The sequence below is a fragment of the Hevea brasiliensis genome, chromosome 2 (assembly GCF_030052815.1).
Source record: "Hevea brasiliensis isolate MT/VB/25A 57/8 chromosome 2, ASM3005281v1, whole genome shotgun sequence".
Taxonomy (NCBI): Eukaryota; Viridiplantae; Streptophyta; class Magnoliopsida; order Malpighiales; family Euphorbiaceae; genus Hevea; species Hevea brasiliensis.
In genome coordinates this window covers 3,567,822-3,593,951 of record NC_079494.1, presented here as the reverse complement: position 1 = coordinate 3,593,951, position 26,130 = coordinate 3,567,822, and the positions used below count along the sequence as shown (strand labels likewise).

Here is a 26,130-nt window from a genome sequence, read left to right as displayed (position 1 = left end):
TAAAATATTTATAAATAATTAATATATTTAATAAAAATATTAATTATTAAAATAAATAAATATTAAATGAAATTTATATAAAATTTTGAAAATTAAATAATAATAATTTAATAAAATATTTTATTAAATTAATTTATAAATAAATAACTTATAAATATTGAAATGGAAGGTTAAATCATATGACATATTTTTTAATTTTATAAATTTAATTTATAAAATAAAAAAATATTATAAATAAACTGTGCTAATTATTTATTATTATTTTAATATTATGTTTCATTTAAAAATACATAAATATAATTTTTTTATTTGGCATGTTTGTACTCTCTTAGGTAAGAAATTTTCCTTTTCTAAATGCATAATTATGGGTATCTTAGTAAACGACGATTTTGGTTTTTCCCACTTTTCCTGTTAGAGAAATAATGGTGGAAAACACTGTAAATTTTGTTTTTTAAAGAATCTAGGGATACTTTCCCATTTCCATAAGCATCCCTAGAATCTTCATTGAGTTTTATCTGGGCGTCTTCCTTTGCATCATCCAGAAGAGAAAACAGAAATGAAGCACTGGGGTCTGGTTTTCTTGGTGGTTCTTCTCGTTCAAAAACAGGGGATTTTTCTCCCAGTTGAAGCAGATGAAGGGTTCATAACTACGAAAGGAGTGCAATTTATATTGAATGGAAGTCCATTCTATACAAATGGATTCAACGCCTACTGGCTCATGTATTTTGCCACTGACCCTTCTACGAGAAACAAAGTCTCCTCTGTTTTTCAAGAAGCTAAAGACCATGGCCTTACACTGGCAAGAACCTGGGCTTTCAATGATGCTCAGGACAGAGCTCTGCAAACCTCTCCTGGCTCCTACAATGAACAGACCTTCCAGGTTAGCCTTGAAATATCCGTTTTTTATTGAATATTTTTGTCGTATTTCTCTAGCCATTAAAACTATGATCATTGATCTGGTCTCTCATTTTTCTTTATAAAAAAAAATTAGGGATTGGATTTTGTAATATCTGAAGCTAAGAGATATGCGATTAAGCTAGTGTTGAGTTTGGTGAACAATTATGAGAACTTTGGAGGAAAAAAGCAGTACGTGAACTGGGCAAGGAGTGAGGGGCAGTCTGTATCATCCGATGATGATTTCTTTACAAACTCTGTAATCAAAGGATACTACAAAAATCATATCAAGGTCACTCTCTCTAATCTTTGTTTTCTTCATTTTTTCTCTAATATTTAATATAATTATTATTATTAGCCATAAAAGGTTAAGCTTGTGGTTGATGACAGACTGTTCTTACAAGGCGTAATACAATCACCGGAGTTTCTTACAAAGATGAACCCACGATAATGGCTTGGGAGCTTATGAATGAACCCAGGTGCACCTCAGATCCGTCAGGACGAACCATTCAGGTTATAAGCTTCTCTCTTTTGATCATTTGGCCACATTTCATGTTGTAAAATCTTGCTTTTGATTAGGATAAAAGATATATATGTTATAACAAGTAGCTGCTGTGCTACTTGTGACAGGCTTGGATCACAGAGATGGCTTCTTACTTGAAATCCATAGATGGCAACCACTTATTAGAAGCAGGGTTGGAAGGGTTTTATGGCCAATCTTCATCTCAAAAACAGCAATACAATCCAAATTTTCAAATAGGGACAGATTTCATTGCTAACAATCAGATCCCTGGTATTGATTTTGCCACAGTTCACTCTTATCCTGATCAATGGTAAGCTTTTTTAACTATTTCTGCAATCAAAGCTCTCAATATCAGTACATGTTTAGATTATGCTTTCAACTTTGGTAATTGATATCACTGAGAAATTGGGTTATTTTCTTAATGAACAGGCTGCCTAATTCAGACAGACAGAGCCAGGAATCTTTTTTGAACAGTTGGCTCAGCAATCACATCCAGGATGCACAGAACATTCTTCGGAAGCCGGTTCTCTTTGCTGAGTTCGGAAAATCATCAAGAACCTCAGATTATAACCAAAGAGACCAGCTGTTCAACACAATCTACTCAGCGATTTATTCATCGGCTAGGGGCGGAGGTGCAGCTGCTGGTGGCATGTTCTGGCAACTTTTCACCAAAGGAATGGACTCATTCCGAGATGGCTATGAGGTAATCTTCAGTGAGAACCCCGTAACAGCTGCCATCATAGCTGATCAGTCTCAAAAGCTTAATAAGATTCGAAAGATGTACGCGAGACTCAGAGACATCGAGGAGTGGAATAGAGCGCGGGGAATTAGAAGCGCGAAGTGGACTGCAAACAATAGCAGCAATATAAAGAATTGAGTGAAGCATATAAAATATGAACACTACATATGTCATGAAGTTTCAAGTGTGTATTTTATCCCTTGAACATATACTGCTCATCCAGGAGATTTCTCACTGTTCTTTTCTCCTTGATATTTAATTGGGACCTTCCCTTCTGCAAGTAGAGAGGCAATTTCAGATTCAGTTTGATAGTAGTCTCCACCCATCATCAAAGTATCCTGCAAAAGTTAATTTTCCCATTATCAGTCTTCATTTTCAAAATTAAGAAAAGACCAAAATGTGAGTTCCATCATATTGCCATCATCCAAGAGAATGAAAGCTTTACAATTTATCTCAAATTTAAATTTTTTTTTCTCAAAATAATTATGAAAAATAAATTAACTAAAAATATTAATTAAATAAGATAAATAATATGATTCTAACTTCAAATGTTACGAAAAAAAAAATTAAAAAATATTTTTAAAATTATTATTATACCCTTAAAATTTTTTAAATTTTCAGAGAGCTCAATCACCCCTTCGCCTAAAGTTAACTAAATGAGAGGATAATGCACCAAAAGAAAACACTAAATAAATTCTTTCAAAGAAGTCAACTAAATGAGAACTCTATCTATCTATCTATCTAAAGGAAGATAAATTAAATTCTTTTACGAGTTTATCATGTGAAATTCTTTTCGAGAGCTTGCCATGTAACTTAGCCCTCTCTCTCCCTTCTATGTTTTCAATAAATTTTAATTTATTTTAATGTAATTTTGTTTTTATATATCTTAAAAAATTATTTTTATTATAATATTAATTGTCATTTAATTATAATAATTGTGGTTATTATTTTAAAATTTTAATTTAGTTTAATAATATAATTATAACTAAAATTTAAAAGATTTTGAATGTGTTTATTCAATTAAATTTGAATATATTTATAATTATTTATCTAATGATCATAATGATAATATTTTTTTAATTTTTTATTTATTTATCACGCATGAGTGATGATATATTTTAATTATATATATTAATTAATTTATTTATTTTTACATAAAAATATGGTAAAATAAGATAAAAAAATGTAATTTTATTAAAAATTTAATTGATATATAAAGATTAAAAATAAAGTATTAAAATAGGGGTATTATAGTTATGTCTTACAAATTTTAATATAATTAAAATTATATATAAAAAAAGAAAAAGATAATAAAAATAAAATTTAAATTAAATATATAAAAATTAATTTATATTAAAATTGTGCATAGCACAAGCATTTAAGCTAGTTATATAATAAAGCAGTTAATTACTGTATAATTACTCTAAAGGCCATAATAAGTTGCTGAATTTAAATTTGACGATGAGATTTTCTTCAATTTATGCTCATATTTTACTATTTTAGACTTTTTTCTTTTTTTTGCAAATTACAGTAATGGGTATCGAAGGCAATGAACGTTTTTGGTTTTTCCCACTTCCATTATTAGAGAAATAATGGTAGAAAACATTGTGTAAAATTCATGTCTTTAAGCATCCCTACAATCTTCATGGAGTTTTATTTGGGCGTCTTCTTTCTGAAGAGAAACCAGAAATGAAGCACTGGGGTCTGGTTTTCTTTGTGGTTCTTCTCGTTCAGAACCGGGAATTTTCCTCCCAGTTGAAGCAGATGATGGGTTCATAACTACAAAAGGAGTACAACTTATGTTGAATGGAAGTCCATTCTATACAAATGGATTCAATGCTTATTGGCTCATATATTTTGCCACTGACCCTTCTACGAGAAACAAAGTCTTCTCTGTTCTTCAACAAGCCAAGGACCATGGCCTCACACTAGCAAGAACTTGGGCTTTCAATGATGCTCAGTACAGAGCTCTGCAAACCTCTCCTGGCCCCTACAATGAACAGACCTTCCAGGTTAGCCTTGAAATATTCTTTTTTTATTGAATATTTTACTAATTTTCGCTAATATTTTTTTTCGGGGATTGGATTTTGTAATATCTGAAGCTAAGAGATATGGGATTAAGCTAGTGTTGAGTTTGGTGAACAATTATGCGGATTTGGAGGAAAACAGCGGTAGGTGAACTGGGCAAGGAGTGAGAGGCAGTCTGTATCATCCGATGATGATTTTTTTAAAACTCTGTTGTCAAAGGATTGGATTACAGAGATGGCTTCTTACTTGAAATCCATAGATGGCAAACACTTAATAGAAGCAGGGCTTGAGGGGTTTTATGAGCAATCGTCATCTCAAAGACAGCGAAACAATCCAAATTTTAACGTAGGGACAGATTTCATTGCTAACTATCAGATCCCTGGTATTGATTTTGCCACAGTTCACGGTTATCCTGATCAATGGTAAGTTTTGCAACTATTTCTGCAATCAACGCTTTCAATATCAGTATATTTTTATATTATAATTTCAACTTTGCTAATTAATATCACTAAGAAATTGGGATATTTTCTTTATGAACAGGCTGCCTGGTTCAAATAGCGAGACCAGCAATCTTTTTTGAACAGTTGGCTCAGCAATCACATCCAGGATGCGCAGAACATTCTTCAGAAGCCGGTTCTCTTTGCTGAGTTTGGAAAATCAGCAAGAACATCCAGTCATGAGGAAAGAGACCAGCTGTTTAGTACAATCTACTCAGCGATTTATTCATCGGCCAGGGGCCGAGTTGCAGCTGCGGGCCCCGTAACAGCTGGTATTATAGCTGATCAGTCCCAAAAGCTTAATAAGCTTCGAAAGATGTATGCGAGACTTAGGAACATCGAGAAGTGGAATAGAGCACGGGAGATCAGAAGCGCGCAGTGGACTGCAAACAACAGCAGTAATATAGACTTAGGAACATTTACTGCTCGTCCAAAGAGATTTCTCACTGTTCTTTGCTCCCTGGTATTCAATTGTCTGTTACATATCACCACACCAGGCCTCGGCAACTTTGGTCACATGGAAGCAGATAGCTTGACAGGATCTGCAGTTCATTATTTATTCTATTGCTGTCATTAGCCTAGCTAGTGTCTTGTATTCAAACAACATTGACACCATCTGCATAATAAAAGCTTAAGAGCCCTCATTATTCTAAGAGTTACATTACTACCTTTAATAGGATGTTCTTTCATGCATGCAAGGACCATATAATTTACATTTAAGATCATTACTGCTCACTGCAACTCAGTTAAAAGATGTTTGGCCAACTGCGAACATCAGCTTTTGTGATGATCACATCTCTTCCCATCTTGGCATTCTTGTCGATAATGCCATTCCTTGAAAAAAAAATGGCAAATGTTTAGTCAAGAGCAAACACTCTCTCTAGAACTTCTAGAAAGAGAAAATTCTCTTGAGAGTCTTTGAAGTTTCGATTTTCTCGGTTTAGCCGAGATTGCTCTTGGGGGCCTCCTTTGCCCTTCGGGGCAGGCGATGGCATCTCCTCCAACTTGGCTGGCTTCCCTCCCCTTCATGATTAGGATTGTAAAGTTTTGATTTTGTTTGTGGTTGTGCAGATCTTGGTATGTAGTCGGAGAGGGTGATTTGGTGCAAATCTGGGGATTTTTACAAAAAGGTGTAATAAAAAAAAAAATACCAAAAAAAGTGAGTTTGAGATTAATTATCAAAAATGGTGAATTATGTTGAGTTGAACGAATTGAGTGCGAAATGATAAATATAATAGCGTTTTTAAGGTTTGGACACTATTTATAGTGCGCATTAAAAATTTTAAAGGAAACTTAGTGCGCATTAAAAATTTTAAAGGAAAGCTAGCGTCAGTTTTGCTTTAAAATTTTTAATGCGCACGCTATTATAAATAGCATTTGGACCTTAAAAACGCTATTATAATTATTTTCTCATTTTCTCATGCTCACCTCATCTAACCCATTATAATTCACCCTGATTCTCTTGTCAAGCCCCCTATCATCGGTATCATTATGGAGGATACGTTGCTTATTCTCTGGGATTGACAGTGTTGGGAAGGAATACTCCTCAGTGTGGCTTAGTTTGCTTCAACTAGGGTTTGTTTTCTTTAGGGGCTGGGCTTGATGTGCTTGGGCTTATTTATTGGTAGGGAACAAGATTAGGTGAATGAGGCCTAGACCTTAATTGTGTAATGAATTAGTGTTATTAAACTCGGTCTGAAGATTAACCCGGTGAAATGACCGAGTGAATGGATTAATAGTTTAATCAGTGAGTCAATGGTTCAATCAGTAGATTAATGATTTAACCAGCGAATCACTAAAAATTAATTGAATACAACACTTATTAATTAATTAAATTTTAATTATTTTAAATAAAATTTTAACATTTATTAAGTTTATTAAGTTATATTTAATAAATTTTAATAGTATTCTTAAATTTTATATAAAAGTATTAGGTAATATAATTTATAAATGTATAAGTCTCTTTATAATATTTATGAAATATTAAATATATATTAAAAAATAAATATATTGAAATGAAAAATACATAACAACTATGCTAACTTAATTGATTTTGATTTTAAAGACTTTTAATGAGATTTTGAGTTCAATTTTCTATACTAAAAATTAAAAAAAAAAATTAAAAAAAAGGAGATTCTATTGAATAATTGAACCAACCCGATCAATTAAGTCACACTGGTATACCAATTCAACTACTGGGTCTATCAAGTCACATTAAGTCGCTTCTTTGTCTAATTCAATTACAAATCTAGATCAATTTAAGGCCGATTCACTGATTTACTGATTCAACTGATCAATTTGGTATGAATTTAATGACTATGTAATGAATATATATATATACTTACTTGCCATGGGCCATGAAATGTACAAAAAGGTAAAAAACAAATCTTTATTTAGTACAACCATTATATAATTATAATTATTGATCATGGTGAGACCCATGTGAGACCTATTATAATTAATAGTTATAATAAAATTATTGTATATATATTAATTTTATTTTATAATTTTCATATACAACAGAGAGCTACGAAACTACATACATATTTAGTTTAATTCGGTTATGTTCCTATAATAATGATTTTTTTTAATATAATATAATTTTTCGATTTGATTCGGAATCCTAATAAATTGTGCATCCCCCTAACCTCTCAAAGCAACCAATTTATTTGGCTAACAATTATGGGCTATGGGTATTGAATAATAAATCTTGAGTTTATGGATAACGTATTTATATTATGGATAAGCTCTCTACATAATTTTTTCATGGACTATAATTAAATTTAATACTTAAATTTAATAAATAATTAGGCATAAATTCAAAATTAATTGAATTGTGGTTTCAATATATTTTTTTTATAAAAATTATAATTTTAGATACTATTAAAAAAGTAAAATAAAAAATTTAATTATAATTTAAAATTAATATTTAAACAAACACATCATCCCTTATTCATATTGTCAAGTGGAGAAAATTGAAAAAAAAAAAATCCAAGAACCAAATAATCCAGAACTTTGATTGATTTGGGTTTACAAGGGCCAACTTCGCCTACTCGGAGCCTACCCACCTTAAGACCAAGAAGAAAGCCCACAACCACAAGAAACCTCATCTCTTCAAACGCATCTCCTCCCCCATCACCACTCCTCTCTAATCTCTCGCTCACCCTTCCATCAAATACATGGCGCTTAATCTGACAAGCTCATTCCTGCAAATTAAACCACTTTCTCCTCCACTTGTGCCCATCGGAAAGGTAACTTCCACTCAAAGGCATTCACTAATTGAGTTAGTTTGCTTGGATTTTGTATTTTATTTTTGGGTGGTGGATGTGAATGTAGGTGAAGGTCAGTGCAGTGGGAAATTCCGCCCTGCAGGTGACGTGTAGGAAGAAGGACATACACCCTCAATTCTATGAGGATGCGAAGGTGTATTGCAACGGGGAACTGGTGATGACCACTGGTGGGACCCGGAAAGAGTACGTGGTGGACGTTTGGTCCGGTAACCACCCATTCTATCTTGGAAACCGATCGGCTGTCGTTGTCGACGCCGACCAGGTCGAGAAGTTCCGCAAGAAATTCGGTGAGCTTTCGCAGATTATGGAAATCCCTGTACTTAAAGGTGAAATTGTGTTGCCTTCTAGGCGCAAATCCGCTGGCAAGGGCAAGAAGAAATAGGAGAGATCGATGAAAAAAGGGTATGTTTTTATTTGATGAAATTCATAGTTTGGAGTTGAAATTGCTGCTAATTTGTGTTTAGATTTTGGTGCTTGTATAATGCTACTATCTGTTGAATCTTGATGCTAATGTATGGGTACAATGATCGAAAGTGTAGCAGAATACAACAAATTGAATTGAATTATACCTGCGTATTAATATGTTTGAGGGATTTATTTGAATTTTTAGGAAGTAAAAAGGAGGTGCAGGTTCAGGATAGATTATGAATAGCATGCTATGCTACAGATACCTTTAAATTGTGGAACAATGTTGGTGATAAGGATGAAACATGCTGGGGAATTCATTTTGTGAGGATATATATCATGGAATTTTCTATCGAATATTAAACAAGGATGATTTTGTCCTGTCATGGGTTTGTTGTTATTGCTCTGTTTGATTCAATGGGTTGGGAACTTACTGCCAAGTTATGAAATTCCTGTTAAGCTAGGACTCCCTGCTCTCTTAACTTTTATTTTTGACATTGAGATTTTGCTTTTTTTGAAGAGGATGTGAAATCCTGTCAAATGAGAGGATGCTAATGTTGTCGGATGATGTTGAGATGGTTGTGCTTTTATACTTGATTATAAGCCTGTCAATTATTTCTTTTACCTGTGTCTCTTAGAAAATGATATTTGAACTGGACTACCAGAAGATGCTTTTCCCTCCTGGCCCCTGGTATCTATTTTCTGTTAGACTAAGATATATCCAACCATCTTTGGGTGGGTTTGTCTGCATGGATTCGCTCAACACGCATAGGCAAAGTAGGGAATACCTTCAATAACAATTTATTGGCATTGAGGACAAAGAACAGAAACATCGTTGAATATTGACATTGTCAACAATATTAATTCACTGCAGACATAGTTGCAACCCATAAGAGCCATTGATGGATTATTCAGTAGTGGATAAAAGGCACACTGGTAATAGTAGCATCATTCACGTCGAGTTGGATGATGAAACTTGGTAATCAAAGCATATCAACACTGCTTAATGCTTCACTAAGATTTGAAGTAACAGAAACATGCAACTTCTGGTAACCGTACATGACAAGCTCCATTTAAAGCACTGTGCCAGTTCTTGCATTGACGGTCACAGCTACCTGGGTTTGCACAAAACCCTGTCCATGTTTTGCTGAGCTTCTGGCAAACTTTTGTATTTCAAGCATTTCTGCATTCCGCAAAACTTGAAATCAGAATACATTCATGAATTTTTAACATGCACACACACAGTTCCTAATGCCAAGCAGATGATACATGTCAAAGATAACTGAACAGAGAGAGGAAAAAAGATTGATGGTGGACAATACCAGCGGAAACAAGGAGGAAGAGGAAGAGGAAGAGGAAGAGGGAAAGAAATAATAGACTAGAAAAAAGTAGATTAGCCCCTTTCTTTTTCTTGTCTATATCCAAATACGGGAATAGAGCGTCGTATAGGAGAATTGATACTGTTCAACCGTATTCTATGTCCAATAGGATGTGGATATATGCAAAATTTTTATTTAAATTGGGTTTATCTTGAATTCAAGTAAAATAGGTGAAATTTACAAATATAAATATTAATTTATATAGATCAGATTTAAATAAGTTTTTGATTTTATATATATATATATATACTCATAAGTGGGTTTTCTACATCGAATTGGATCATGTAATTTGATGGGCTCACTCTTTTTTAATACGACTTGTTAGATACAATGCAAGAAGGCAACGCTAATCAAGTTTAAGGCCATCAAAGTACTCTTTTTAAGAGGTTGAGATTCTCTCGTATTTACATAACCAATTAAACATATATTTATATTTTGTTTATTCAAAATTAAACATAATTCATTATGCTTATTTACATCAATCTTTTAATTTAAAATTTACAATTGACATGTCTACTCATTCTCTAAAAGTTAAATTTAAATTTAAAAAAATAATAAATTTACATGTAAAAGCAAAAAATTATATAAATATGATAAATTATATTTGGATAAATATGAAAAAAAAAAAATCAAATTTAAACTATTATTATTATTAAAAAAATTCCAAAGCAGACTTTGGATTGGGGGTATATAATTGGTGATAGCTCTCTCTCTCTGTTGGAACACCGCTTCTCTTGCCCCTCACAGGTAGGGGGCTTCCTCTCCCACTCGAAAGTGATTTTTTCTCCCTCCTTACTTTTGGGATCGGTTGTACATAAAGGATTTTGATTTCTCAAGTGCAAGTCCAACGGAACAATGAAAGGGATGTTGGTCGACCTACTTAGTTTTCTTCAATGGATTGCATGTTTGGTTGCTCTGTTTGGGTTTTAGGTGGACATGGAGTTAGTAGTCTTTATTGCAGTGGAAGGAGAGGAGGTACTCCCAAGGATTGCAAGAGCCGGCTGAGTGAGAGCTGCCACCCTAAAGCTATAAGAGATTTAGAGGCTGGTTAGGCTCTGCCTCCTCCCTGTCTCTTACTCTCCCTCTGTCCCCCCTTCGAGTGTAGATGGTTTTCTTGTTCCCATGGCTGTGGTTCACTAAGCTAATGGTTTCCTAACTATTTTGGTGGTGGATAACCCTATTCTTGGCCGTGGATATGGTGGAATGAACATCATTTAGAAGAATCTCCAGCTATGCATATGTGGGTGTTGCGACGCTAGATGAAGATGAGCCCTGATCCTTGGATCGGGTTTCTCACTTGATTGTTTGGTATTTTAAGATCTGGGCTGACACTGAGCCCTTTGTGTTACTATGTTTTTAGAGTTAGAGTTTAGACCCTTAGTTTATGTTGGGCTTAGTTAGGTTACTTTTGTTTTGGTCATGGGCCATGTTTTCCAGATTATACCTTTTGGCCTTTTAATGAAAATTATGATTAAAAAAGCAAAAGTAAAAACAAAAACTTAGAGCATTTAAATAAGAGATAACAAACAATGAAACAAAGAATTATTGGGCATGAAAATAGAGTTGATATTTTTGTCCTTTTTAAAAAAATGTACATTATCAATAAGAGAATATAAGAACTAATATAAAAAAATTCAAAATGCACCATTCTGTTCTCAAGATTTCCTTTGAGCTATCTTCCTAAATATTAATATTTCTGTTTTTACAACAACTAAAATGGCAAGCTTTTAATTTATACAGTCTCTGACCCATCAAAATTCAGAACCTTTTAAGAAAGGTTTGCCACTTCCACATTTATTCCCCTGCCTGCCTTGGATTGGCATAAACACAATGCTTTTTGGCTTGAGAATTGCATGATTGGATGGGTTTCTAGAGAAAAGTTTCCCCTCTTTTTGTTCCTCTTTTAATTAATATTGCCACGGGTAAAGCTCCCAACTTCCTTTCTTTCTCCTTATCCATTCAGCTTTAAGGTTTAATCTCATTTATTGTTCTTGTAAATGAATCAAGGGAATGGCAACAAAGCATACTTCACAAGGCAAGGATATGGTCCTTTGAGATCCCACGTGATTATGAGCATGGATATGTAAGTTGCTTATATGGATTACCATACCTATCAAAGGTATGTTTTGTCATTGCGCTATTTCTATGTGTGTTTAACTGTTTCTGACAAAAAAAATTATATATTTGTAAATATAACTGAATGAAAATTTTCTAAATATATCAGAGTATATATATTATTTCATAGTATTATTTATCAGGATTTTTAAATAACTTGTCAATTCTTAATTAGATGAGTATATACACCCAAATTTAAGTAAGAATTATTAATAGTATCACAAATATTTTAAATTAAATAATAATTTAAATTCATAAAATATATCCAAAATTTTCAAACAACATTCTAACAGCAATCCTATCCTAATATATTTCCTTCTCAAATGTAATTGCAGATTGGGTGTCTAGAGCTACCATATATTAACATGTATTGTCTCCCCCTAGGCTTGATCAGACTTGTTCTCAACTTAGTCTTCGCAATCAAAACTAGTAAACAATCTTCTCACTGGACACAACAGAAATATAAACTTTTAGGTTGCAGTTTTATTCTTAGTTTAATTTATCTTGTGAAGACAGGCAAAGCTTGCAAAATTGACACGAGTAAAGAGATACAAAATATTATTTGGGACAACCATCTTTCACATGCCATTGTCTAAACTTATCCTATAAATATTATTTAATTTCATGCATATAATTAAATATACCGTCGAGTTGATCCCACAAACAAGAAAATAGTAATTGGGTTACCGTCCATTTCAATATAATAATACAAAAAACAAGGAAAAATCAAACATAATCTTATTGTTTTATTATTGAATTATTACCTTTTTATTATTTCTTGGAACCCAAATGAGTATAACTTTTCTCTTTTTATATAAATCACATGTAGTTTTATGAATCAAACATCATCTTTACCTAATCTTTAATCACTCAAATTAATCATGCAGTAGAGAGAGAGAGAGAGAAATAAAGTAGAGTAATTAAACCTTTTTTTTACATATTTAAATTTACCCATATACCCTTGTATATGTAACTTGTCTCTTGAGACCTCTTTAATAAGGCACCGCCTAGCCTCTTTCTGATGTAAATTTTCTTTAAATTGAATTCAGGCTTAAATTATTACTATTTACTCCATTTTTATTAAAGTTTGACATAATTAAAGAATATTTTAAAATTATTTATTTTAAATACACCTTATCATTGATACAATCAAGTACATACTTAAATTCCCATATTAAGGGACGATAATAGCCTTGATAATCGGGTTGGTGGATGGAAACACGAGCTGATGAGATGATGTACTTCGTGTTTCTTTTTGGGCAGCTCATCATGAATATCCCATGCAACACGTAGATATCAGTGGCTATGGTTCAAGTTGATGTTATGATATGTTTATGATTTTGAAGCCAGCCATATTCCCCTTTTAATCTCAACCCCATTATCTTCTCTTTTCTTGCTTTCACTTTCCACTGTTTAAGGGCAACTGCCCTTACAATTATTTTAATTTACAGGACAAAGACAAACCTTCAAACACGCTACATGCTACATGAATTCTGTGCCACGTTACTCCTCCATTTAGTACATGGAGACATGGATGGAAGCAAAGAATTGACAAAATTGCTAACCATTTAGTGCATAGATGGAAGAAAATGAAAGAATGGATGGAAAATTGGAAAACTATTTGTCTTTGAGATTAAATTATTTAGGAAAATTTAAAATTTAATTTGTTAGTTTTATTCTATATTATACTTTAATCTCTAAATTTTAAAAAATAATTATTTAGCCTCTAGAATTTACACTATATTACATTTTAGTCCCTAAATTTAAAAATTAATTATTTAACCCTGTAATTTATACTATATTATATTTTAGTCCCTATAATTTTAATATATCAAATAAGTTTGTCCTTCTATTAATTGATGAAATTATTATAAATATTAAAATTATAGAAATTAAATTATTCTACATATTAAAATTATAAGGATTAAATAATTAATTTTTTAAAATCTAGCAACTAAAATATAATGCGGGACAAAACCAAAGATTAAATTGTAAAATTTTCAATTATTTATGACATTTGATTTCATGAATTATTTAGCTCATTCTTTCAATAAATTTTTAAGAAAATTATTTAAAGAGAATTTGTTAAACAATTTTTCTATTTTTTTTTAAATTTTGTTTAAAAATAATTCAAAAAAATTAATAGTAATTAATAGATGATATATATTTTAGAATTTCACAAGCATTTTCGACTTTTAATTATTTTTTAATGATAATAAAGTTAAATGAAAAATTAAATAATTCGCTAAAATAAATTAGTAATTATGATTTAATTTTAGAAGATAAATTATAAATACTCTTTTAATAGAAAGCAAGGTAAATTTACAATTTGATCCTTGGATTTTATCTTATATTGCACTTTAGTCTTTGAATTTTAAAAAATTAATTATTTAATTTCTGAATTTTGCATTATATCATGCATTAGTCCTTAAATTTGAGAAATTAATTACTTAGTCTCTAAATTCTGCACTAAATCATACTTTAATCCTGTAATTTTAATATATAGAATAATTTAATCATTTTATCAATGAATAAAATTATTATAAATATTAAAATTACATTAACTAAATTATTTTATATATTAAAAATAAAATGACTAAATAATTCATTTCTCTAAATTTAAGCTCTGTTTGGGAAGTTTAGTGGGGGAAAGAAAATAAAGGAGGGAAAATAAACAAGGAAAATAAAAATAATGTAAAAGTTATTTTTCTCTCCTTATTTGGATATTGAGAGGAAAATAAGGAGAGAAAATAGTTTTTTAAATAGTAAAATATTCATTTTATCTTTTCTCATTTGAAATTAAAATAAATAATTATAGGAGTAAAAAAATAATTTTATTTATTTTTTATCTACTTTCTCTCCAAAATGAAGAGAAAATAAACAGTAACACTCTTTTATTGTAACACCCCTAATTTTTAAATTTATTATTTTTGGGTAAATATTGATATTTTATTTTATTTGAATTTTAGGAAATTATTTGAAATTTTTCGAATTTTAGAAATCGGGTTCGATTTTTCCAAAAACAAAAATTTTGATAATTTTTAAAAATTAATTTAAAGATCATGTGGCAAAATTAAAAATATATTTGAAGTATAAGAATTTTTTTTAGTTTTCTAGAATTTTTTTCAGAATTTTTGGGCCTCGTTTTCGGTCCCAAGACAGAGTGAAAATTCAAAATTTTGTATATTGAATCGGACCAGCCGAATCGAACCAAACCAGATCGGACCGGTCGAATCGGACCGACTTCTTCTTCCTTTTTCTTTCTCCCCGCACGCGTCTCGACCTCTCCTTCTCTCTCTCCTATTTTCTCTCTCCTCCCTCCTCCCCTCGCCGACCAGCCGCCACCCAGCCCTCCTCACCTCGCCGGCGCGCTACCTCAGCCTCCTCCCATCGCCGGCCGCCGCCTGGAACGCTGGGAAACTGCGGGCAACGCGCAGCGTGCCGCTTAGTCTTCCCGGCCGATCCGGCCATCGATTGGGCCGGGTCTTGTGTCAAACAACATCTACACCTCGAGAGCTTTCCATAGACACCAAGAACACCAAAATCCATCGAGCGGTTTGTCCAATTTTTATCCGGAAAATTTTAGCCCATTTTGATTTTTGGGCAAGATTTCTCGCAAACCGTGAACCCCACGAAAAAACCGAGAGTACCAGAGAGCTCCACTCGTCGAGAGCTTCGTGGCAATATAAATTTTGAAATTTTTCGACACCATTTTTCAGTGGGTCCCACGGAACATTGTAGTATTTTTTCGAACATTAAATGATGTTAGAAAATTTCGTAAAAATTTTATACTAACCCCCGTGTTGTGGGCTTCATGTAGGTATCTTCAATTCACGGAAATTCGACAGTTGTCAGTGCATGAATTTCGGCCAGATCAAGCAGCTCTGAAAAAGTCTCCGAATTAGATCGAGATTTTGGCTACCCCACCATTGTCAGATGTCCCAAGCGCGTCCCCAGAGTCGGAATCAGCATAGGTAAACCCGAACCTTCCTTTTTCATAATTTTCTAGTACTTAAATGGGATTAAAAATCCATAAAATATTCGTGGTATCTCAGAAAATTGTGATTCTTTTTGAAATAGCCTAGTAATATTGCTAAGGACCGTGGGGCAAAGTTTTAGAATTTTTAGAGCTTATTTGGGCATTTTTTGTAAAAATGATCAATTATAAGGACTAAACTGTAAATTTACATATTGTGATTGAGGACTATTTGGATGGGCCCAGGAGGGGCTGTGTGATGTGATTGAGTTGTGAGTGTATGATTTATGAATATAGAAGTGCGTTTTGAGCCCTTTTGCAGGTTAGGTAGATCCTAGTTATAGGGGAGACTCTGTCGAATTTTCAGCACAACTTAGGACGTATTTGGTCTTTTCTTAGTTTGTATTGAGTTAAATTTATTAAATTATTGTAATAAAATTGTCAAGTGAGTCGGGACAGCCTTCTTCCTCCGCCCAGCCGCCACAGTGACCACTGTCATGTCTGTGAGTAAAATATTAATTTTAATTGTAATTTCACTATTATTATATGTTTTAGCATGCCCATGCATCACTTAAATGTATATATCTATGTAGTTAAACTCTAGGCACGTTTTATGTTGCATTCACAACTGTTAAAGTGCCATAGATGTTGTTATGGTAATTTGGAGCAGTGTGCGTGCGTTGGCGTGCGTGTGATGTGGTTTTGGCTATGGATAGGACGGGTAGACATGGCTTGAGATCTTCGCTAGGACCCAGTCCTTCGGGATAGACACGGCTTGAGTTCTTCGCTGGGACCCCGATTTGGTTTATTAAGCGAAAGTCCGGCTTGAGTTCTTCGCTGGCACAAGTTGGATGTAAGAGAGTTGTATAGGGGATCAGCTCTCATATATTATGATTGATATTACTGAGTGTGTGAGTGCTCCAAATTACCTTTTTGCTGTTATGATGTGAAAATATTGCTGATGTTACATTTCACTCTACAGGGTGCATTAGCTTTAGATAGTTATAGAGATTATGGTTAAAATTGATATTTTACTCTCTGAGTCGAACGCTCACTCCTGTTCAATATTTTTCCAGGCCACAAGAGAATATTGTTGAGGTTAACCTGCTTTTCTCCCTCGCAGGTCGTTTATTAATATTTGTATAAACCTGTTAACTCTTAGAATTTCCGCATGTGTTAGAAATATTTGTTTGATTTGGGTCTGTAATATAAATTGTTATTTTGGACCTATAAACTTATTATTTTATGCATGTTTGATAGACTGGATGAGGGAGCTGAGCTCCCATTTATTTTTATGACATTTCAGTATGTGGAGGGTGAGCTGAGCTCCCCAATTGATTATATATTGTGTTTACAGGTCGGGTGAGTCAAAAACTCCCCGTTGAAAGGTCCATTTTATGGTCGGACTATGTCCGGTTAAATTCTTGAAATTGGGCCCAAATGGGCCTTAGAATTGGGTTAAGGAATAGTTAGGCTTACTACGGGCCACGGGGGCTTTAGGTTGGCCCAGGTCCTAGTGCTGGTCCGGCCCATAGGTTGGGTTATGACAAATGTGGTTGATGCGTCCCAACCGCAAGTGCACGGGTCGTACAAGTAGTATAGAAAAATATCGATCCCACGAGGAGTTGTGTTAATGATTGAATTTTTGATATAAAAGTTGACTAAATTGAAGTATTTATGAGATTAAAATGATGAATTAATGGGTAATGGAGTGTGAAATCTAATTGTGCAAAATTAATATTCTATTCAACAATGTATTAATTAAACTAAAATTGCATCAAATAGAAATAAGCAAGTTCAAATATGGCAATATTTAAATTGGCAAATGATTAAATTCGATTAGAAATTAACAATGGTAAAAGCGATTAGGAGTTCGGGATTTCATATTCGAGCTATTTTGGGATTTTAAATTGGTTATCCAATCTTGTGAAACTAATGGGTTTTAAGGAGATTAATTCTTAAATCCTTTGAATTCCCTTTCGAGTGAGACAAAGAGTGCCTTAATCAAACTAATCCTACTTTCGTGGAGTTAGAATTAATTAAGACCCATTAAGTTCTTTAATTAATCTATGAATCCTCTTAATCCTTAGCCTATTTCTAGGTCTAAGTTAATTAAGTCCAATTTCCTGATTATCTATCACAAGGCCTTCTCCTTTCTGCTTCAACAATGGATTAAGAACATTACTCAATGGGATCCTACATTAAGCATGTAATTAAGCATACAAGAAATGAATAAAACTCATTAAGACCACAAAATATGGATTACCCAATCAAAATCCTCAAAATATCTCAAATATTACAACCCTTACTCCAATCAAAAGTAAACTACTCACTATCCATAATGCTTACAAGATATGATGAGTTTAAATGGAAATAAAGCTTTAATCTAAGCTAAGAAGTAAGAAATTAAACACTAGAAATGTAGGAAAATGTAAAGGAAGGAAGAAATCTGCAAATCTTGGTTAAAAATGGTGTGGAAGGTGAAAATGACTCCTCAAATTCTGCCTCTCTTCTCCTCTTCTTCTTTTCTCCTTGCCTCCCTTCTAAAATGAGAAAATGGGACTATTTATAGCATTTTTCTGACATGGAGCCCTAAAATGGTATGTTCTAGGAGGAATTATTTGAGGGAATCTCCTGCCAGCTCATTAATGAATTCTTCATGGGATCGCATAAGTGGATCGCATAAGTTATGCGATCCCTTATGCGATTCGCTGGTTCTGGGTCACTTATGCGAAGCTGCATGACTTGGTGCATAGGTTATGCACAATTTCGTGAATGTGCATAAGGGAGGCGGGAATGTGCATAAGCTATGCTGTCTCCTTATGCACACTTCGGCTGGTTCTGGAACAGTGATCTTACTCCTTATGCAGAATCGCATAGCTTATGCGCAAGTTATGCAGTTTGGTCAATGAATATTTCAGCTTGAAAACTTGAATTTGGCAACTTTTTGCTGTAGAAGACACTCCTCAATGGCAAAATTCTCTTTAGTCCTTCAAAAACACCATTTTTCCTACAAAACAAAGTAAAAATTACAAATTAGTGCAAAATTGACAACTATGAAAAACTAACTAATTAACTAATGAAATTAGCTAAAAAATGACTAATAACCAAATAAAATGATTATGAAATTAGACCTAAATGACTATGAAAAATGTGTGCATCAAATACCCCCAAACTAAAGCTTTTGCTTGTCCTCAAGCAAACTTTAAAATGTGGTGCAAAGTTTTTAAGGGTGCCTTATCCAAAGAGTTATGAAAATCACTCATTAAGGTAACTTAACACACCTTTAGCCATACCAACAATCCATATACCCATCCTTCAAAATGCAGAGAATTTAATGCTTATCCAAGCTTTCACCGCTTAGCCATCAAGTCAATTATCATTCAAATCCCCAAACCAACCAATCAAAAGAGAGAGTCATGCTCAAAGGGAATTCTAGAACAATCAATAGTCAAAGTGTCTCCATATGGAATGATGGAATTGAATGAATGAATGAGTAATTTTCCAATCCCATAGGCAAATTCCCTACTCCTATCTCCACTAATGTAGCTAGTACTATCAAGAGATCAAAGGTCTTTTTAGGGATGTAGTGGGGCCATGGGGTTCAAAATGAGACTAAGAAGAAAGATAGGTAAAAAGGATTCAAAGCATGAGAATATTTTCAATTTTTGAAACATAAGGTACACTTTATTATATATTTTTTTTCTCTTTTTTTTTTATATGGGAGAGAAGAATACACAATGAGGATTGTCAAGTGCTAGCATAGTTTACAAAACACATAAAAATGGAGGGACATTTTGATACTTTAATTTGTATTTTGTATTTTCTTTTGATGATTGTCCCTAAAATTGCCACCCCCAAACTCATTTCTTTTGATACTTTGGGTGGATTTCTTTCATTTTGAATGGCAATAGTGAAAAGCACATATACTAGCACTTTTACAAGGTGACAAGTATTTCTTCTCACTTTTATTGTATTTTTCTTTTCTTTTTCTCTTTGTTTTTTTTTATGTACCTAATATTGTAAATAATTATTCTCATGAAAAGGGTTGGAGTGTTTGGTTCATTGGCTAGGTAATAATAAGGGTTTCAAGAAAAATTAGGGGTAAAAAGGCTCAAAGGGGTTTGCAAGGATAAATTTTAGTTGGGAAAAAGGGCCAAAGGTTTAAAATGAGAAGGTTTAAATCAAAGAATGCCTAATCATCTCTCTTTTCAAGTATAAGCTGATATTTCGCCTTGAAAGGTTTAGAAAATTTGTTCTAGGATTGGTGAGACATCATTTGACTACCTTATATCCAATAACTCCCTCTAAACACTCCAATCTCCAAATGACTAATTGGGTGGCTTTTTGGCTAAGAAGATATAGGCAAGAGATAGACACTTCAAAACCTTGCACCTTTTAGGAAACTTTCAATCAACAAACCCAACTAAAAGGTGAGTCAAATCACTTTCATAGGCACATTTTCAATACTCAAGGGATTTGGCAAAAGATTTTAATGCATGGTGTATGATTCCTAAAATGAGTAATGCTGGAACTAAATGGAGGAAGTCTATTTGTATGCAATTTGTACAATTTCTAAGTGATGTATAATGTGTGTGTAAATGTGTAATGAATATGTATGTATGGATGTATATATAAAATATTTACAATATATCTAAATGAAATGGGATGAGATGCTCTTATACTCAAAATGTGAAAAATAAAGCTAAAAATCAAAATGTGCACCCCCAAACTCAAAATTGGACATTGTCCTCAATGTCTCAAACAGTAGATATCCAAAACTCAAAGCAAATAATATTGACCAGGAATTGTAAAAATAAGAACAAAAAGAAAGAGTTACCTGGTATTAGAATTCAAGTTAAAGGGATGCATAAGAAGTCGCATGTGTTATGCAGAGTTAAGTCTTATCGAGAACATGTGCATAGGTAAGGTGCGAAGCCATGCAAAGGTCTTGCATAAGAAGCAATAGATGTTGCATAGGCTATGCAGATGGGCTTGCATAAGGGAAATACAACTGCGATTCTGCAAGTAGCGAAAAAGGGTTGCACAGTCTATGCAAAGGTTATGCATGAGGAAATTCATAGCTGTGCAGGGTATACAAAAACTGCTGCAGGGGAATTGGCAAGGGGAAATGTACAACCAGCAGTAAAAGTATGGAAATATAGACAGAGTATGGGCAAATATGTACAAAAAGGCAATAAGTGCAATAAAAATCAAAGAAGACGAATGTAATAGCTATTCAATAAAACTTCAAAGGAAACAGAATTTAGAAGAAACTAATTCAGAGCAAATCAACAAAATCCAAAACAAAGTATAAATGTTTGAACATATTTACAAAGAAAAGGTCCTACAAGATTGAACAAAAGTAAACTAAACACTAATCTATGTCTATTGTTTTTCCTTTGTCCAAGGATGTGGCTATAATGGTGCTGCCATTGTCGAAATGATGGTGCAGAGGAGGTGATGGAGGTGGGGGTGGCATGCCCAGAAGATCATGAGTTGCTTCACCATTTCCTTGATTCTTTCTGTTTGTCCTCGGTTTCCATGACAAGGTCAAATAGTTGCTCATGACGATCCTTTAGTGTATCAAGACCATCACAAGCTTCCTATCCACAAAGTAGATATCATCACTAAGCTGTCGAGGTAGGTGAATAAGGCTTTAGTGTTGAATGGAGGAGGTGTGGATGAGGTAGGTTCAAATTGTAGGAGGAATGGGCTGAGCAGAGGTAGCTGGTGTTTCCTGAGTAGGATGTGGGGGTGGGGTTGGTGTAGTAGGGTGCTGTGGGACTGGTTTGAAAGGTTGGGTTTCTGGTTGTGCAATAGGCTCAGTTTCTGCTGCAGTGTGGCCAGTATCATCAAAATATGATAAATGGAACCTGTTTTGGTTAAGTGTGCAGTATCAAAATAGGAAGTGTCCTCAAGTGCTGGGATTGAGTGCTCTGCAGGATTAAAGCCAAAATGCTTGGCTATGACAGTGATGAGTCCACCCAAAACAATGTCACCAATGGATTTGGTGGCAATATGCAGCACATGTTCGCAAAAGAAGTAACCTGGAGACACCTTAACTTTGTGAAATGCACACCATAACATAAAAAGTTCAGATTTGCCCACAGCACCAGAACTAGTCCCTCTGCCCAATATGGTGCTAGCCATCAACCTATGAATAAACCTAAGTGCAGGGTCAAGGATTTGGGATGTTTTGGACCTACCAGCAGAGAAGGTTTGGGGTTGGTTTGTTATGATTCTCCAAAATTGGGCAGGATTCCAGATGCCCTTATTGGCTACCTCTACTCCAGTATGTGGTACTCTAAAGAACCCATCAATTGCAAAACCAAAAATGCTATGAAATTGATCCAATGACAGCTCTCTATTTTGCCCCAAGCATCTAAATGTCATAATTGGCTTATGGTCTACATCATGCAAGTTGAGGGTAGCAGAGAATGAAGAAATAAACTCCAAAACTAGAATTGGATAAACTACCTCTTGCTTATGCACAAATTCTGTCCAACCCATACCGTCAAGAAATGCAACTACATTATCAAATAAACCCAGAGATTGTAGAGCATCAACAGATATATACCTAGTAGGTTGTACCCTTCTATCTTTGAGTCTTTTGAAAGCGGCTTTTTGAATTGTATCAGGGAGAGGCCAGGGTAGCTTTGATACAAATGGGGTTGCTGAAATTGTCTTTTTGCTGGAAGAAGGTGTAGAGGCTGGAGCTTTTGGCTTTTTAGGAGGTGGCTCCGAAAATGGGGTGGGTGGGTCTTTGCGTTTGGACAGAGGAGGAGCAGAGGACATGGGTCGCACGGATTTGGATCGGATTTTGCGTTTGTATGTTGTTGATGGAGGTGGTGGTGGTGTCGTTTGTGGTGGAGGATTGGAAGGGGGATGTATCGAAGACAATGGAGTGACTTCAAGAGGAGAGGCGGGGCGGGAATGTGGAGGGGAATCCATGGTCGATTGGAGAAGAGATAGGGGAAATGAAAATGTAGGGGGATTTAGGGTTTCGTGATTAGAGCGCTGGTGGAGAAGATGGGAGAGAGACGGCGAGAATGCCGGAAGAAATGGAGGATGAAGGGCGGTCGTGGGGGTGAAGAGTCGGGAAGTGGAGGTGGTGGGAATTTTTTTTCGAAAATGAATGTGAATCGGGTTTGAGGAGACTGCATAAGGGGAAAATGATTTATGCATAACCTGTGCACTCTTTTGTACATGTTTCAAAAGGATTTAATTTTCAGAGAAGTGCTTATGCACAAGTGCATAGGTTATGCACTGTCCTTATGCATGTTTCGGTGACCCTGAAATGGTGAGGAGCGAAGTCATGCGGGAGTGCATAAGTTATGCACTCCCCTTATGCATCTCTCGGCAAGAATTGTTTTTCAGAAACTTGGGTCATGCAGATGTGCATAAGCTATGCACTCTGCTTATGCACTCTGCGGCAATTTTTTTGAATTTTGGTTGGTGGTCATGCAGAAGTGCATAAGCTATGCACTCTGCTTATGCACTCTGCGGTAGGTTTGATTTTTGGAGATCTTGGTTATGCAGAGGTGCATAACTTATGCACCTTCCTTATGCACCTTTCGGCAAGAATGATTTTTCTGGGTTTTTGGTCATGCAGAAGTGCATAGGTTATGCACTCTGCTTATGCAACCTTCGGCAGAATTGGAGCTTTGGAATTTTGGTTATGCAGAAGTGCATAGCTTATGCACCTTCCTTATGCAAACTTCGGCAGAGAGAGAAAATGAAGGATTTGAAGTTATGCAATTGTGCATAGGTCATGCACTCACCTTATGCAAGTTTTGACAGATATGAATTTTGACAAAATGAGGTTATGCAGGGTTGCATAAGCTATGCACTCTCCTTATGCACTTGCAATAAAGGTGAAAAATGGCAAGAATTGTGGTTATGCAGGATTGCATAAGCTATGCAGTTGCTTATGCACAAGTTAGCAAGATCAAGAATGCAATAGAACATGGATTGCAAGTGTGAAAAATACCCTAGAATGAGGAAATATAATTCCATGAAGCATAAACCATGAGAAGTTTCATCAAAAACACATCAATATATTCAAAGTTCATCAAAAGTGCATCACACAAGCATGTAAAAATGGATCCTACATAAAAGACCTTTGAGAGCTATGCCATTTTGACTCAAATTCTGCAAATCAACATTTGGCACATAAAACTCCATAAAATTTGCATGAAGTTGCATCTAACCACAAATGAGAAATGAACTCTCCAAGATTCGCCAAGAAAATGCAGCATTTCTACCTTGTATCCTACAACCCAAAGAAGCTCAAAACTGCAAAAATGACTCACTTACCACCATAATATCATTATAAGCACAAATATTAGAAAATTACCCACCCAACCTCACCAAAAACACATGTAATCTGCTGCAGATTTTATTGTTACTCTCGCATAAACCAGGATAGCAATTTCAAAGCTTCACCAACCTTTCTCCATTGATATACATCCAACTTCATCAAAAAATGAACCATTTTGATGCAGACACCCCTTTTGCTGCAGAATGTACATTTCTCTCGCATGAACTAGATTGCAGCTCCTGCACAGATTATGCAGCAAAAGCTTATCAGTTCTTTTGAAGGACTAAATTTGTCAAGTTAAGAATTACTTCCCCAATAGTTCACCAGCCCTTCTTCATTGAATTACATCTACAAGAGACAAAATTTAACAATGTCAAAAATTGAATTTGGGGAGATTTAAGATAAAAACAAAATTAATGAAAATGAAAGTAAATCAACAAAAGCAAAATAAAAGGACTTGGGATGCCTCCCAAGAGGGCTAATTTATAGTCCTTAGCTGGACTTTTCATGAATTTCACTGAAAAGAGGTGAGGGATTGGAGAGCTTGTAACAGCTTGCTCCTAGTATTGGGTCTCCAGTTATGTAATGCTTCAATCTATGCCCATTGACCTTAAAATTCCCAGATTTTTCACTCCAAATTTCTATTGCTCCATAAGGGAAAACCTTAGAAACTCTATATGGACCAGTCCACCTTGACTTGAGTTTTCCAGGGAACAATTTCAATCTTGAGTTGAACAACAAAACTGAATCACCTTCTTTGAATTCCTTTTTCCTCAGATGCTTATCATGCCAAACTTTAGTTCTTTCTTTGTAAATACGGGCACTTTCATAGGCATCCATCCTCAATTCCTCAAGCTCATTAAGTTGTAACAACCTTTTCTCACCAGCTTGCTTAAGATCAAAATTCAAGGTCTGAATGGCCCAATATGCTCTATGTTCTAGCTCCACAGGTAAATGACAAGACTTACCATACACCAACCTAAAGGGAGTAGTTCCTATAGGGGTTTTGTAGGCAGTCCTATATGCCCATAAAGCATCATCTAGTTTGATAGACCAATCTTTCCTAGAATTGTTCACCAGTTTTCTCCAAAATATGCTTGAGCTCTGTTAGAAATTTCAACTTGTCACGAAGTTTGAGGATGGTATGGGGTAGCTATCTTGTGCACTACACCATACTTCCTCATTAAGCTCTCAAATTGCTTATTACAAAAATGGGAACCCCCATCACTAATTATAGCCCTAGGAGCTCCAAATCTGCTCAAGACAAATTTTTTCAAAAATTTTACTACCACTCGAGCATCATTAGTTGGAGTTGCAATAGCTTCCACCCACTTTGACACATAGTCAACCCCAACTAAGATGTATCTATTACGATATGAAGGAGGGAATTGCCCCATAAAATCTATTCCCAAACATCAAATAATTCCACTTCAAGAATATTATTTAGGGGCATTTGATCTCTTTTTGACAAATTTCCACTCCTTTGACATTTATCACAATCCAACACAAATTTCCTCACATCCTTAAAAAGATTTGGCCAAAAGAAACCAGCTTGCAAAATTTTACTAGCTGTCTTAGAGATGCCAAAATGTCCTCCATAATCAGAAGCATGGCAATGATGCAAAATACTCTGTACCTCCTCTTCAGGAATACATCTTCTAATTAAACCATCACAACATCTCCTAAAGAGTAAAGGATCATCCCATCTATAAAACTTCACTTCATGCAGAAACTTTTTCTTTTGTTGCCATGTTATACCTAGAGGTAAAACTCCACAAGATAAATAATTCACAAAGTCTGCATACCAAGGTAGTTTAGCAACAAGAGAGAAAAGTTGTTCATCCAAGAAAAACTCATCAATAGGGATTTCATCCAATTCTTCACCATCCAATTTCAACCTACTAAGATTATCAGCAACTACATTTTCAGCTCCTTTCTTATCTCTAATCTCCAAATCAAAT

The 26,130-nt window shown here is 34.3% G+C and overlaps 2 protein-coding genes and 1 pseudogene across 2 annotated transcripts; all 3 read left to right on the top strand.

Annotated features, from left to right (window-relative positions):
• The first annotated feature begins 404 nt into the window (after positions 1-404).
• On the top strand, positions 405-2,436 carry LOC110638122 (mannan endo-1,4-beta-mannosidase 7). The gene is made up of 5 exons (XM_021788564.2): positions 405-880; positions 992-1,186; positions 1,285-1,407; positions 1,525-1,727; positions 1,847-2,436. The coding sequence occupies exons 1-5, from the start codon at positions 557-559 to the stop codon at positions 2,292-2,294; spliced, it is 1,293 nt and encodes a 430-aa protein (XP_021644256.2). The 5' UTR covers positions 405-556; the 3' UTR covers positions 2,295-2,436.
• A 1,298-nt stretch (positions 2,437-3,734) lies between these two features.
• Positions 3,735-5,277, top strand: LOC110638095 (mannan endo-1,4-beta-mannosidase 7-like; annotated as a pseudogene).
• A 2,497-nt stretch (positions 5,278-7,774) lies between these two features.
• Positions 7,775-8,537, top strand: LOC110638118 (50S ribosomal protein L31, chloroplastic). Its single transcript, XM_021788554.2, has 2 exons — positions 7,775-7,932; positions 8,018-8,537. The coding sequence occupies exons 1-2, from the start codon at positions 7,861-7,863 to the stop codon at positions 8,351-8,353; spliced, it is 408 nt and encodes a 135-aa protein (XP_021644246.2). The 5' UTR covers positions 7,775-7,860; the 3' UTR covers positions 8,354-8,537.
• Positions 8,538-26,130: the final 17,593 nt, after the last annotated feature.

Excerpts from the sequence above, each read along its gene's own strand:
- LOC110638118 (XM_021788554.2), top strand. The coding sequence starts at position 7,861 with ATGGCGCTTAATCTGACAAGCTCATTCCTGCAAATTAAACCACTTTCT. Across the intron at positions 7,933-8,017 it reads CACTTGTGCCCATCGGAAAG|GTGAAGGTCAGTGCAGTGGG; the intron begins GTAACTTCCACT and ends ATGTGAATGTAG.
- LOC110638122 (XM_021788564.2), top strand. The coding sequence starts at position 557 with ATGAAGCACTGGGGTCTGGTTTTCTTGGTGGTTCTTCTCGTTCAAAAA. Across the intron at positions 1,408-1,524 it reads CGTCAGGACGAACCATTCAG|GCTTGGATCACAGAGATGGC; the intron begins GTTATAAGCTTC and ends TACTTGTGACAG. Across the intron at positions 1,728-1,846 it reads CACTCTTATCCTGATCAATG|GCTGCCTAATTCAGACAGAC; the intron begins GTAAGCTTTTTT and ends CTTAATGAACAG.